At 49.8% G+C, this 12,940-nt stretch overlaps 5 protein-coding genes across 5 annotated transcripts; 3 read left to right on the top strand and 2 right to left on the bottom strand.

The window, feature by feature from the left end:
• Nucleotides 1-1,718: 1,718 nt before the first annotated feature.
• Nucleotides 1,719-3,567, top strand: LCP9604111_2741 (protoporphyrinogen/coproporphyrinogen oxidase; the record flags this gene model as incomplete). Its single annotated transcript, XM_039070252.1, has 5 exons — nt 1,719-1,801; nt 1,855-1,924; nt 2,020-2,100; nt 2,154-2,504; nt 2,560-3,567. 5 exons carry the CDS (start codon nt 1,719-1,721, stop codon nt 3,565-3,567), a joined length of 1,593 nt encoding a protein of 530 aa, XP_038931493.1.
• Nucleotides 3,568-5,003: 1,436 nt separating this feature from the next.
• LCP9604111_2740 (CDC26 family anaphase-promoting complex subunit) lies at nt 5,004-5,790 on the bottom strand (the record flags this gene model as incomplete). Its single annotated transcript, XM_039070251.1, has 2 exons — nt 5,004-5,275; nt 5,331-5,790. The coding sequence occupies 2 exons, from the start codon at nt 5,788-5,790 to the stop codon at nt 5,004-5,006; spliced, it is 732 nt and encodes a 243-aa protein (XP_038931492.1).
• A 656-nt stretch (nt 5,791-6,446) lies between these two features.
• Nucleotides 6,447-8,960, top strand: LCP9604111_2739 (PDPK1 family serine/threonine-protein kinase; the record flags this gene model as incomplete). Its single annotated transcript, XM_039070249.1, has 2 exons — nt 6,447-8,558; nt 8,613-8,960. 2 exons carry the CDS (start codon nt 6,447-6,449, stop codon nt 8,958-8,960), a joined length of 2,460 nt encoding a protein of 819 aa, XP_038931491.1.
• Nucleotides 8,961-10,020: 1,060 nt separating this feature from the next.
• LCP9604111_2738 (Zn(II)2Cys6 transcription factor) lies at nt 10,021-11,967 on the bottom strand (the record flags this gene model as incomplete). Its single annotated transcript, XM_039070248.1, has 3 exons — nt 10,021-10,816; nt 10,867-11,380; nt 11,433-11,967. 3 exons carry the CDS (start codon nt 11,965-11,967, stop codon nt 10,021-10,023), a joined length of 1,845 nt encoding a protein of 614 aa, XP_038931490.1.
• A 389-nt stretch (nt 11,968-12,356) lies between these two features.
• Nucleotides 12,357-12,775, top strand: LCP9604111_2737 (uncharacterized protein; the record flags this gene model as incomplete). The annotated part of the gene is made up of 4 exons (XM_039070247.1): nt 12,357-12,389; nt 12,444-12,461; nt 12,524-12,638; nt 12,693-12,775. The coding sequence occupies 4 exons, from the start codon at nt 12,357-12,359 to the stop codon at nt 12,773-12,775; spliced, it is 249 nt and encodes an 82-aa protein (XP_038931489.1).
• Nucleotides 12,776-12,940: the final 165 nt, after the last annotated feature.

The following is a 12,940-nucleotide window of genomic DNA, read 5'->3' as shown; positions in this document are numbered from 1 at the left end:
CCCTTTTCCCTGAAATAACCACCAATCACGCCAGCCTAGTCATGGGATCCACTGGCCCTAATCAACACGCTTATCCTTAATCTCAATCAGATTCCCATCCTAACTCATGTGAATATCTATATAGGTATGTTTGACATCGACGAAACCATCGGCACTCTCGGAATGTCCTAAATCAACGGGTTTGAAATTCAAACCCGAAACAGCGCAGATCCAAATTAATAGTAGGGCATTACGCAAGCAGCTGTTAGCCAAGGCCCACCAGAACCCGCGTTCAGTGACCCTCTGGTCCATCTGGTCCCTTACGGGTGGAGAATGCGGCGATCCGCCCTCTGTCTGACGCAATCAGGGGACTTCCAGCCCCCCACAAGCATATTGTGCTTGGACCAGTGGTGGTGGGGGGAGGAGACCCTTAAGCTTTTGGTGTTAACGGGAGTTAGTGTTTCGAGCGGCAATTGGCAATTGGCAATTGGCGGTGTTTGCTGGTTCGAGAAGTTGTTCGTCAAGGGGGCGATCAATGGGATCGGTTGTTTGTATTACTTTCTTAGGAGTGACAATCAGTGGAACCAGATGCTGGCATTTTGTAAATCTCGCTTCTCATCGAGACCGCCAGATGGGATGATCAACTCTGCGGATGTTGCTCCGGGAGGATTCAAGGTGTTTCCTTTTAGGACGGTCTTATTGTATTGGCTATTTGATGCATGTGAGACACAGGGACAGTGTCTGGTGTACTCCGTACATCGTGGTACAATGTATACACGGGGAAATCGATGTGATGAAACATGGATCACCATCTTTAATAATAAGTTCAAGATAGCCTCGTTTGGTCTAGCATCACCCTTGATGGAGGTCCATACAAACTACGGAGTACCAAAGCAATATTGGCGTCCTAATTTAACCACAGCCAACAATGTACCAATGCCTACATCGGTGGCGTTTTTAGCCCGGCCACATTTGATCGAGATTCAATGGTTGCCCCCTATCCATACAGTATCGCCCCTTTTTCTCTGTTTTCTTTTTTTTTAATTCTTCTAGAATAATGTTCTGACCTGGGATTGATATGATAACGGGCATTCCAGAGGGGAGATACTGAATGCTATCCAATACCCACTAGGGGAATTCTAATATCGACTCACCCGCATGCGAAAAGTAAATGCAGATTCCATGCACTCCAGGTCCCTGCTTTTGGAGGTATCATGATAAGCTTAAGACCAATAACGGCTTTGCGCTAAATGTGATGTGTTCAATCTTAACCAGGGTCCTTATTACAGCGTGATGAGATGAGATTGCCTTACGCGTTCTTTTACTCCAGATTACTTGCCTCTTAGATTGAGCCCTGCAGCACTGCCTCCCCCTGAGTACATTATTGTAATTGTAATTGAGCTTGTCGATGTGATAGGGCCTCGGGAGGGCCTGGATGTGAGGTTAAAAAAAAAAAAAAAAGGAAATTAGGCCATAATAAAAACAGGGAATAACAAATCATAACAAATCAGGAATCAATATCAATATCAATCCCAATACGAATCAGTAAAGCTGAAACAGGCACGTCGTCTCCACCGGATCCGTTTAACCCACAAACCCAGGTGCGTCTAGATACCCTTAGCTTGGCCGGTCACGTTGTCCTCCCACTTCCCCTTCTTCTTTGGTTCCTCCGCTTCTTTGCCCTTTATTATCCCTCCATTCCCTCTTCATCTTCTGCAGATTCCTGCAGCTGTGCTTCTATGCTGAACGTCGCCCGCAAGACATTCAAACGAGTCCCCAGTTTTCAGGACCTCCTACAAGGCAGAATGACCCACCCTGACATGTAAGCACTTGTCCACCCATCAACATCCGTCATCGCTGACAATTGCTTCGCAGTTCTGTTGACGTTCTCGTCATTGGTGCTGGCCCAACTGGTTTGGGTGCCGCCAAGCGTTTGAACCAGCTCGTAAGTCTTTCGCTGCTTATTTACTGTGTGGGAGAGGGGCACAAAAAAAGGGGGGAGGGGTATCCGGGAATTGAAAAAGCTAATTGAGTATACAGAATGGCCCCTCGTGGATGATTATCGACTCAAACGAGACCCCCGGTGGTTTGGCTTCCACTGATGTTACCCCCGAAGGTTTCGTAAGTTGCGACTCGGTCTCAATTGTCAATGTCAACACTAACCTAGTTCACAGCTCTACGATGTCGGCGGTCACGTTATCTTCTCCCACTACAAGTACTTCGACGACTGCATCAATGAGGCCCTCCCCAAGGAGGAGGATTGGTACACCCACGAGCGTATCTCCTACGTTCGCTGCCAGGAACAATGGGTCCCCTACCCCTTCCAGAACAACATCTCCATGCTGCCCAAGGAGGAGCAGGTGAAGTGCATTGACGGCATGATCGATGCTGCTATCGAGGCCCGTGTCACCAACACCAAGCCCAAGGATTTCGATGAGTGGATCGTCCGCATGATGGGTACGGGTATTGCCGACCTCTTCATGCGGCCATACAACTACAAGGTCTGGGCCGTTCCCACCACCAAGGTAAGTCTTGACTTCACGTCCCTGAGACGGAAACATGCTGATCGATGATCTTTAGATGCAATGCGCTTGGCTCGGTGAGCGTGTCGCTGCTCCCAACGTGAAGGCCGTGACCACCAACGTTATCCTCAACAAGACCGCTGGTAACTGGGGTCCCAACGCTACCTTCCGTTTCCCCGCCCGCGATGGTACCGGTGGTATCTGGATTGCTGTCGCCAACACTATTCCCAAGGAAAACACCCGCTACGGCCCCAATAACAAGGTCGAGAAGGTCAACGCCTACAACAAGACCGTCACCCTCGCCGACGGCACCACCATTGGTTACGAGAAGCTAGTCTCCACCATGGCTGTCGACTACCTCGCCGAGGCCATGAACGACTCCGAGCTCATTCCCCTCACCAAGCAGCTCTTCTACTCCTCCACCCACGTTATCGGTGTTGGTATCCGTGGTGCCCGCCCCGAACGCATTGGCGACAAGTGCTGGCTGTACTTCCCCGAGGATGACTGCCCATTCTACCGTGCCACCATCTTCTCCAACTACTCCCCCTACAACCAGCCCGATGCCTCCAAGAAGCTCCCGACCCTTCAGCTCGCTGACGGCTCCAAGCCTAAGAGCACCGAGGCTCAGGACGGCCCCTACTGGTCCGTCATGTTGGAGGTCTCTGAATCTTCCCTGAAGCCCGTCAACCACGAGACCCTTCTTGCCGAATGTATCCAGGGTCTCGTCAACACCCAGATGCTCCAGCCCGGCGATGAGATTGTCTCCACTTACCACCGCCGCTTCGACCACGGTTATCCCACCCCCACCCTGGAGCGTGAGGGTGCCCTCACCCAGATTCTTCCTAAGCTCCAGGAGAAGGGTATCTGGTCCCGTGGACGCTTCGGCAGCTGGCGCTACGAGGTCGGCAACCAGGACCACTCCTTTATGCTCGGTGTTGAGGCTGTTGACAACATTGTCAACGGTGCCGTTGAGTTGACCCTCAACTATCCCGACTTTGTCAACGGTCGCCAGAACACCGAGCGTCGCTTGGTCGATGGGGCCCAGGCTCTCGCCAAGAAGCAGTAGATAATGACCCCTTATTTCTTTTTAACTTGTCCCACCATTCTTGTCTGAAGTGAAGGGTTCTTTTTTTTCCTCCATTTTTTTGATACAATTGAAACGAGCTCATACCGTCATGGGAAAATTATACACGAGAGAGCATTTGAAGCGGCATCTGGAAGACGATCGATCTTTGTTGGCGTTTCATCTTGTTACTTAACACCATCCAACCCCCTTCACCCTATCATCTACCTATTATTCCCTCTTCCATTAGCCGACAGCCGGGACTTGCTTTTGATACACTTTTCTAGACTGCCTTGATATGTGCTATTGCTCATTTTAATTCATTCAGTTGACCGATGAACCTCTTCCCTTTCTAAAAATGCAGTGGCTTTCTCGATACTTAGCACGTGACAGTGTTGCACGTGACCCATATCCGACCGCTGCGACGTGCTAAGCAGATCTCACCCTATGTGGGCAGAGTGTTTCGTGGCATTTCTCACCCCACCAATACCATTGCTCCCTCCAGTTACACTCGCCACAATGCAGATCACCAACCAGACAATCACTAACACACACACCGCGAGAGCCTATCCCCATGTATATCCAAGCCATGTCCACCCATGAACCTAGGAACCAAAACCCCTGAATGGCAGGCCCCTGGATTCGACACAATCAATCTACCGGCAAATGCCGCCACAGCGCCATCAACCAGACACGGAAATATACCGGAACAAGGCAGTTCAAGGTTATTCTACGCGGTGGCGTAGTGGATCCGCGCGCAGAGAACGCGGGTCAACCATGAACCAATCGTATCGAGGATCGAAAATGTACAATCTAAACGGCATTTCCTGCAGGCAAAAGCAAAGAAAAGTCCGAGTACAACATCAGCAAAGTACCTCAGCAATGCAAAGTGACGTAGGTCGGGGGTTTAACACCATTCTTGTGGTGAGATGTGTCAATGGCTAAAAGGGCACTGCCGAGGCCGCGTCAGATCTGGAGGCAAGCCAGTTTTGTGGTTCTTCTCCACTGAACTATTGATAGATTTGGGTTGCCGATATTGTTGTTTCAGATATGAATTGTTGACTGACATTCCAGATCGCTTCTTTTGCATTTTAACGTGAGACATTGTAATCTGGCCCAAGGCTTGGAGGGTTATTTTTGATATTTCTTGTGGTATGTTCAACATGTCTGGGACTGCTTATGTGTGAGGCTGGTTTCAATATCTCATATTGGTAATTAAATATTAATGCATACTTCCATTGCCCGTATAGTCGATCATGAGGTTTTGGGGCGAGAAACATCATACCATAAATATACAGAATTAGAGTCGACAGGTCAGTACAAAGCCACAGGTATCGGTAGAAACCCCGCTGGGACAGCTCATGGTGGACTCGAAGTGGCCAAACCGCCGGAGGAAAGCCACCAATTCCAAGCACCCACACGATCTCTTCATAGGGCTCCTATATGGCGATTTTAGTGTGAGAGCCACAGTCCTCGCTGATGCTATTGGCCGCACTGGCAGGCGAAACTGCTTCATCGGCCAAGACTGCCTCGTAAGACATAGTGGACGCTAAGGTTAGGTCCCGGGGTGGGACACTTGCGGCCGGACTTGACGACACACCGCACGACAAGAATGAAACCTGCGGCGTCGAGGCTGGCGAGTCAATGGACATGGGTGTATATATAGCATCTGTGTGGCTTGGGCGGTGGTTTTCTCCGTGACTAAATTGAACTTCCGGTGATTCGTTAGATGGAGCAGGTTTTTCGACTTCGGGAGTTTGACATACCTATCTCTTCTTCAACTGCCTTACCGCTATGGAGCTCGAGTTCGCAGGCCTGCGGTGACAGAGCAAATTTCACCTTCAGTCGCGGTGGGTCAACAAATCGGTCTGCTTGCGAGTACACTCCGATGGGAATTGTCACTTGTACCGACGAGTGTTGGGTTGGAGATTTGAGGCATGACTTTGTCACAGAAGTGTGTAGAATTGCATCTGCAGAAACATGGCTATTGTATCTTGGAGATGTAGACTCAAAACATGACCCGTCTTGACTCAGCCCTGTGGTATCAATATCCACATCCGAATCCGTAGAGATACAGGAGCTAGGATATGGGTCCGTTTCGTCGCAGCTCTCTAGGTGCAGCTGCTCGAATTCGACAGTCAGGGTATGACGGATATAGATCCGCTGGAGGTGAGATTCAATATCCTTTTCCTCCAGGGCAATGATGGTTGGGGGCCGTCTGATCATGTTTCCAGGGATGAATGATGATCAGTCGCACGAAAGCCCTGGAGCCTGGAGGTCCCGTATATAGAAACATCGTGTCTTAGGAAGTCACGTATCTTCACAATCCAAGAAACCTCGACCAGGATATGCGGCCGAGAAGATATTGCAATCGCGAATGCGGCGTAGTCCCTAAATAGTGAATCAGCAAATGCGATAGATGCCTAGATGATATAAATCCTATCAATCCCTGAATCTGTGCAATATAAATGGTGTAAATGTATCCCATCGACTCGAAACTGGACAAATCAGACATACCCATTCCATCTCACCACTGAAAGGGATTAAAATAACATACAGATATCTTTTTTTGTACTCTGAATCTCTCTCTCCCCCTCTAATTCTCTAGGGAAAGCCCTGGAGGGAATATTAATAGTCAAGTCAGGCTCAGCCCCTCGACACTAGACCCAATTTCTACGGAGCCTCCTGTTGATCCTTCCCCCTCTCTCCAGCGTCGACTCTCTCACACACACACACATACACCTCTCTCTTTCCCCCAACTATTCCTCGGATCATGCATCCGCTGCGTTTCCGATAGCCTGTCTTTCATTGACCTTTTCGACCTTGCTTCCCCTGAATACCTCGGCACATCTCCGGTCGCTGCCAAACCTCAAATCTCCGCCATGAACGGAGATCTCAGCCTGTCCCAGACTCTGGGAGGGCTTCGGATAGCCAATCCAGACGATTCGCCTCCCCCAACGGAGGATGCGACCGGTGGGTCAACAGACTCTAATCCGTTCGGAGCGCCGGACGGTTCGGTATCAACACAACACAATCCCGCACATGACGAACACACCTCTGCCTTTCCTCCTGCAACCATCGAAGTCCCGGTGACAGACGACCGTCAGACTTCATTCCTTCAACCCTCCCCCGAGATAACACCACAATCAAACACATATCAGCCCTATTCGGCTCCATCCCTCTCAACGCCTCCGAATCCCAACCGACCCCTTTCCTCCGTATACGTGAATGGCTCAGCAACCTCGGTCCTCCACCGTGAGAATTCATATCGCATCCGAACAGATTCGGGTGCTTCATCCAAATCTGGGTCTCAGGCGCGCTTAGACACACGAGGAGGCTCGTCGGCATTACATGCCGGTGTGCTGGCGCGCGACAACTCCCACAGCGACCGATCCTACCGGACCGCGCAGATTCCGGGCAACGGCCCGGCGGTGATGCGTCAGTCATCTCGATCACAAGCAAGAAGTGGCGGCGCATCTCAGATGCCACGAACGGCTTACATGCCAGAAAACGGCCCAATGGCGAGTAGCGAGGATTGGCAAGACCGTGGCGCCGCGGTCTCTGTGAGAAAGGAGGTGGATGCCAACGGCCAAACTGTCTCTCGCTATATCAAGAAAGGCGTTCGAGACTTCTCGTTTGGGAATACTCTCGGCGAAGGCTCCTACAGTACGGTCGTCTTCGCAACGGACCGGCAGACTTTGAAGGAATACGCGATTAAGATCCTTGACAAGCGACACATTATCAAGGAGAGGAAAGTTAAATACGTGAACATCGAGAAAGATACACTCAATCGCCTGACCGACCACCCGGGTATCGTGCGGCTATATTATACCTTCCAGGATGAGCAGTCATTATATTTCGTGCTGGACTTGTGCAAAGGAGGAGAATTGCTCGGTGTTCTCAAACGGATGACAACATTTGACGAGGAGTGTACAAGATTCTACAGCGCCCAGATTCTTGACACGATAGACTACATGCACAAGCGCGGTGTCATCCACCGAGACCTGAAACCCGAAAATGTGTTGCTTGACAGCGGGATGCATATCAAGATCACCGATTTCGGGACGGCAAAGATCCTCAAGACTCCACGAGTTGATCCCAGTTCAAATGGCATTCTTCCTCTTGACTCGGCCGAGCTTACACAGGAAGAGCGGGCGAGCTCTTTCGTCGGCACTGCGGAGTATGTCAGCCCCGAGTTGTTGACGGACAAAAATGCATGTAAAGCCAGCGACCTTTGGGCTTTCGGCTGTATTATCTACCAGCTCTTGGCCGGTCGTCCACCGTTCAAGGCTGGGAATGAGTACCAGACCTTCCAGAAAATTGTGGCACTCGACTACGAATTCCCAATTGGATTTCCTACTGTTGCGCGTGATCTTGTCGAACGTCTTCTCGTCCTAGAGCCTACCCGACGTCTTCAGATCGAACACATCAAAAATCATGAATTCTTTGACGGTATCACATGGGGTCCAGATCTATGGAAACAGAAGGCACCCCGCTTGAAGGCCTATGTACCCCCCGCGCGCGATCCCATCAAGCTTAATGACAGTAAAAACGGGGAGAGTCTCCCTCCAGTCATCTCCACTGCACCCTCGAATGCAAATGCCAGTTCCCGCCACCTTCCACGAGTGGTAACCGAGCTACCCCCGCCGAGTCAGCTCGATATCGAATGGTCACCAGTACTGAACAAATCCAACGAGCGGATCTTAAAATTGGGTAATTTGGTTGTTCTGTCTTCGGCTGCCTCGCACAGTCCGTCGTCCAAGAACAGTAGTGGCGAGTTTGATGCACCCCGGAAGTTCTCTCGTTTCTTCTCAGGAAGCGCCACAAAGAAACGACAGCGGTTGGTGATGGTCACATCATCCGGGCGAATCATTCTGGCCGCATCAGGTGGTGATGATAAGAAGATAAAGCTCGAGATTCCCCTGCTTGCTCCGGGGACAAGTTACAGAAGTACGACGGATTCTAAAGGAATTTCATCCTGGATTGTGGACACGGTATGTACTTCATCCTTTATCGGTCAAAATGACATATCTAACGACACCCCACAGAGAGAGAAACATTATGTTTTCGAGGATCCCAAGCCATCCGCAAGCAACGCCGGCGCCACAGCGATCCAGGTACAAGAATGGCTGGACGCATTGGACAGGTCTCGGGAGATGTCACAGGAACAAAGCGCAGGCTTCTCCGACGATGCATTCCGCGACCTTTCCTCTGGGTTCCCTAGTCCCGCCAATACGCTAGACCGCACATCTGACATGCAGAAAGACGATAGAGGCCCACCATCATCTGGTCGGAATCACCTAGTGAAACAGCAGGCCACCGATAGCGAGTCAACGAAAGGAAGGAAACGATTTAGCAAGCGACATTCGAAGAATGGTCTCGCTGCGGTGTTCTAATGACATCGAATAAGAACGACACATATTGCGATCCATATATCCACGTGCCAATTGCCTTTCGGTTTTGTCGGTTTGATACCGACTTTCTTATACTACCTGCCTTCGCACCTCGCTATCTCACCATTTGAACACACCTCCACCTGTCTCCCCGCGTCTCTTTTTTTCATTTCTCTTCCCATGCACGGGCATTCGCACAAAGATGGGTTATCATCTCAGCGTATCGGTTATCCTACCCTTTGCATATTCCAGTGACAAGCGTGTTCTTCTGTTTGTTTGTGTTCTTTGCTGGGGAAACATGTTTCTTGCATTTAGATCTGGAAAGGAGCGCATACTTTTTTTCTTTGCCTGACTGCCTATTTCAGACAGAATACCGATTTTCCTTTCCCTTGTCGTTTGCTATGTCTTCCGCTGTTATATATCCCTGATTTGGCCTGAAGCATCACAACATCGAGCCTTTTTCTGTTCGGCTATTTTCATTTCTTTGTTGTTCCTGGTGAGTTATCAGGCTTTATTGAGGCTGACTTATTGATTATCTTTGAAAAATATGAAATCAAGACTGATACGCCCGCGTCCTCATTCCCCTCCTCATTTTCTTATACCTCTTGGTGTGTTGTTTTAGGGCAAATTTGCACAAAAGAATACTTTCCTTGCTTCGATATCGTCATATCTCTCCTTGTGTCTCTTGTTTTCCTTGGTCCCCAGGTTCCTTACAGTGGCATCTTGGTTTGGCCGCATTTTCATTGTGATTTTCTTGCTCGCTTCATTCCTCTTCGAATTCCATCCTTTGTCTCCCCTCTTAGTATCTGACTTTCTGTCTCTTTTTCCTTTGCTCTAGGCTGAGAGATGATATACCCGATTTTCCTATTCCGAAATCATTATTCAACCGTCTTGCTACAATTCTTATATATGTTGAAATCCATAATGAAATACTGCGCATTCCAAGCAGAGTGATCTTGAACAATGTACTGTTTGATAGATAACTATATACAACTAAGGAGACAAACTAGATACAAGTAGACATCAGTCATAAGCGGGAGACCCGTGGACATCGTCCCCCAGATTAGATGAACAGCCAGTCGAGGCTTGTATGATCTAGCTCCTCAATCCAGTCAAACTCAAGATCAGAATCATTATTATCATAACCATTCTGATGCTCACGGCGCTTGAGATCCTGTTTCTGCCACATCAGACGCAGGACCCACGCAGCATTGCGGACATTAACACTCGTCATGGCCTCATAGAGTGAACCGAGCTTTTCAAGGATAAGAGCCCGCTGCGAAGGGCGACACTCCGCGCCAGCAATGAAGGTGGGCCAGATGAGACATTTGAAGTGGGAGTCCGAAGGGGGGATGAGGGAGATTTGGGTGATGAGATTTGTGGCGATGAGTCTATGGTCGGGTGGGAGGCCGACATTTATCCATGGAGGCGAGAAGCCTTCTCTGGTGCGCGAGAGAACACGGCTTGTGTAGAGGTAGACGGCGTCTTGGTATGAGGTTGCGAGTGCGAGACGGTAGGTTAAGTTTGGGATGAAGAAGACATTTTGCATCTCTTGGCTCCATGCTACCGGGTCGAAGTCGCGGATTCCTTGGAGGAGGCTGGCGAATGAGTCTAGGGTGAGGGGCTGACCAGGTTGGATTGGGGTTGGCAGCGCTGTTGGTTGGGGGGTCATGGCGGCGGCTTCGGATTCTGGATACCAGAGGGCGTGGACGAAGAAAATCACTCCCAGGAGATAGGCGGGACATCCGACCCAAGAATTTTCCTCGAGGCGCTTGAGGATCTCTGGGCCCATGGATGAGGAGTAGAAGGGCTTTGAGAGCGCGCCTGGCCGAGCGAGCGTTGATCCCATGATTTCCATTCTGTATGGTCAGCAAGAACTCTTCGCTATAGGCAGAGACCCGAAGCTTACATTAAACACCCGTCAAGGGCAAAAGCGTCGAGGTCATCGAGAATTCCTTGTCCCGGGCCACTTTCAGGGCGGTCCTTGAGAAGCTTCTTCGCACCCTCGATATGATAACTCCAGGCCCCGCTGCCGGACTCGAATATGTCTATGAAGGCAAGCAATACGATAGCAGCTAAGGTCCTGCCGTCCTTCTGCATCGCCGGGTTGAGGAGATCCATGGATAATTGGCGAAGGGCGCGGTGCTTGTACTCCAAGAAATGATGATAGGCCTGCGAAGCGGGTTTTCGAGAACTTGCCGGTGCAACAATATCTTCAATCTCCTTTACTGACATTGATAGATTGCCTGATGACCATGGTAGGACAGATGAGTCCGATTCTGATACAAGGGAGCAATGAAGAGCCCCAAGAGCAGCGATGCTGCTGGCAAGAACAGGAGAATGATTGACCAATGCAGTAAGATCTCGGAACGGATTTTTGTGTTGGGAGTAAAGGGCGAAGTCATTAACCATATATTGATTGTCTTACAAGTAATCGTCAGTGGAGCCACAGATAATGCACTGGGGAATTCTCACAGTGATGTACATAGTACCTTGAGAACTGACTGAGATCTTTGAGCAGTGGATCTACCAGTCCCCATGGCGTTGGAGTATAGTCAGCGGGAGGAGCGCCCCGAGGAACATGAACAACTGCGGTGTCCTGTTCCTCGTGTGTATTGACCTCCAAGTGCGCAATTTCTCCCCCGAATGTTGGATTTTCCGTCTCAAAAGTCCATCCATCGGTCTCCGGACTAGGCTGTTTCCCAGAGCTGTGCGATTCGGCATCGGACGAGGATTCGGGGATAGAGAAAAAGCCGAACCCGCTGCTCGCTGCAGTCGAATCATATATATGCGTAGCTGGCTGGCGCTTTGGCTTGCTAGGCGGTATTCCCACGTCATCAAAGCTGCGGCCCATCATCTTTCCTCGACTAGCCACACCACCCTTGACCCAAACAAGCGGTTTCTGATACCCCAGACATTCCTTCCCCGCATCTCGACACTTCCGACAGGTGGGTTGGCCATTGTCGCAGATAATGCGACGTCGTCGACAGGTATAGCAGCCTTTGGTCATTCTCTGGGCGTTGTGAGACAAACGTATTTTCTGAACTGGGTAGCGAAGAACTGAGCCACTTGTGAAGTTTGTTCAGCGCCACTCTCCATCATCGGTAATGGTCAGGATTCGGAGGCAGGATGTCGACAAAGCCACACGACCATTTCTAGTCGTTTAGGAAGTGACTCTGGCGTCGACAAATGTCATAAACCAAGTTGTCAATCCGTCATGCTCCACGATCTCTTGGATGGTTCAGAGAAGCTTCCAAAATTTGCGGGGAGGATGACTAAGATAATCTTCCGACGATCGAGACCAGGACTGTTCAAGCTTCTTGCATCTCAACCTTCTACTTGCTCTTCCATATCAGTTACACCTGAAAGCTCATGGTCGAATGCTAGAAGAACTACAAGATGGTTTTGAATCTCTTGTTCCGAAGTCTGGAGGTAAGTGCTTTCGCCTTCGCCACTCCGATCTTCACTGACATTGTTCGAACTTAGATCTGGCTCACTGTCCGAGTACGTTGCTCCAATATTGATGTATTTTTGCTTGAGCTTGCATTCTAATACGATCTACACAGCTCCTTCGAAGTCCGATCTTCCATCGTATGGTGGGCCGAGTTCACCAGAAAGTTCAACATATTAGGTACGGGGTGCCTCCGGAGGAGCAGGGAGGCACTCATCTCGAGGGACAAGGTATGCCTGGTACAAATATTTGGTGACATAGTGTGGCTGACCTGTTCTGATTAGATATGAAGTACAAAAAATTCCTTGAGCATTTCAAGGAAGAGCTGAAGGACCAGATGAAAGGAAACCCGCGGAACAAATTTTAATACCCCGGCGCTTGTATGATACGAAAACTGATGATACCCACATGAAACCGATACATATTATATGCTTTGCTTTTACCTTCCGAAAATCTGGATTTGTGCTTCCTATCATCATTTTGACCCTTGTGTCGACACCGGGTATACAGTGGGATACACTTTCGCACTCCT

The sequence above is a fragment of the Penicillium roqueforti genome (assembly GCF_015533775.1).
Source record: "Penicillium roqueforti strain LCP96 04111 chromosome Unknown scaffold_03, whole genome shotgun sequence".
Classification (NCBI taxonomy): Eukaryota; Fungi; Ascomycota; class Eurotiomycetes; order Eurotiales; family Aspergillaceae; genus Penicillium; species Penicillium roqueforti.
This window is presented reverse-complemented; position numbering and strand designations above follow the sequence as displayed.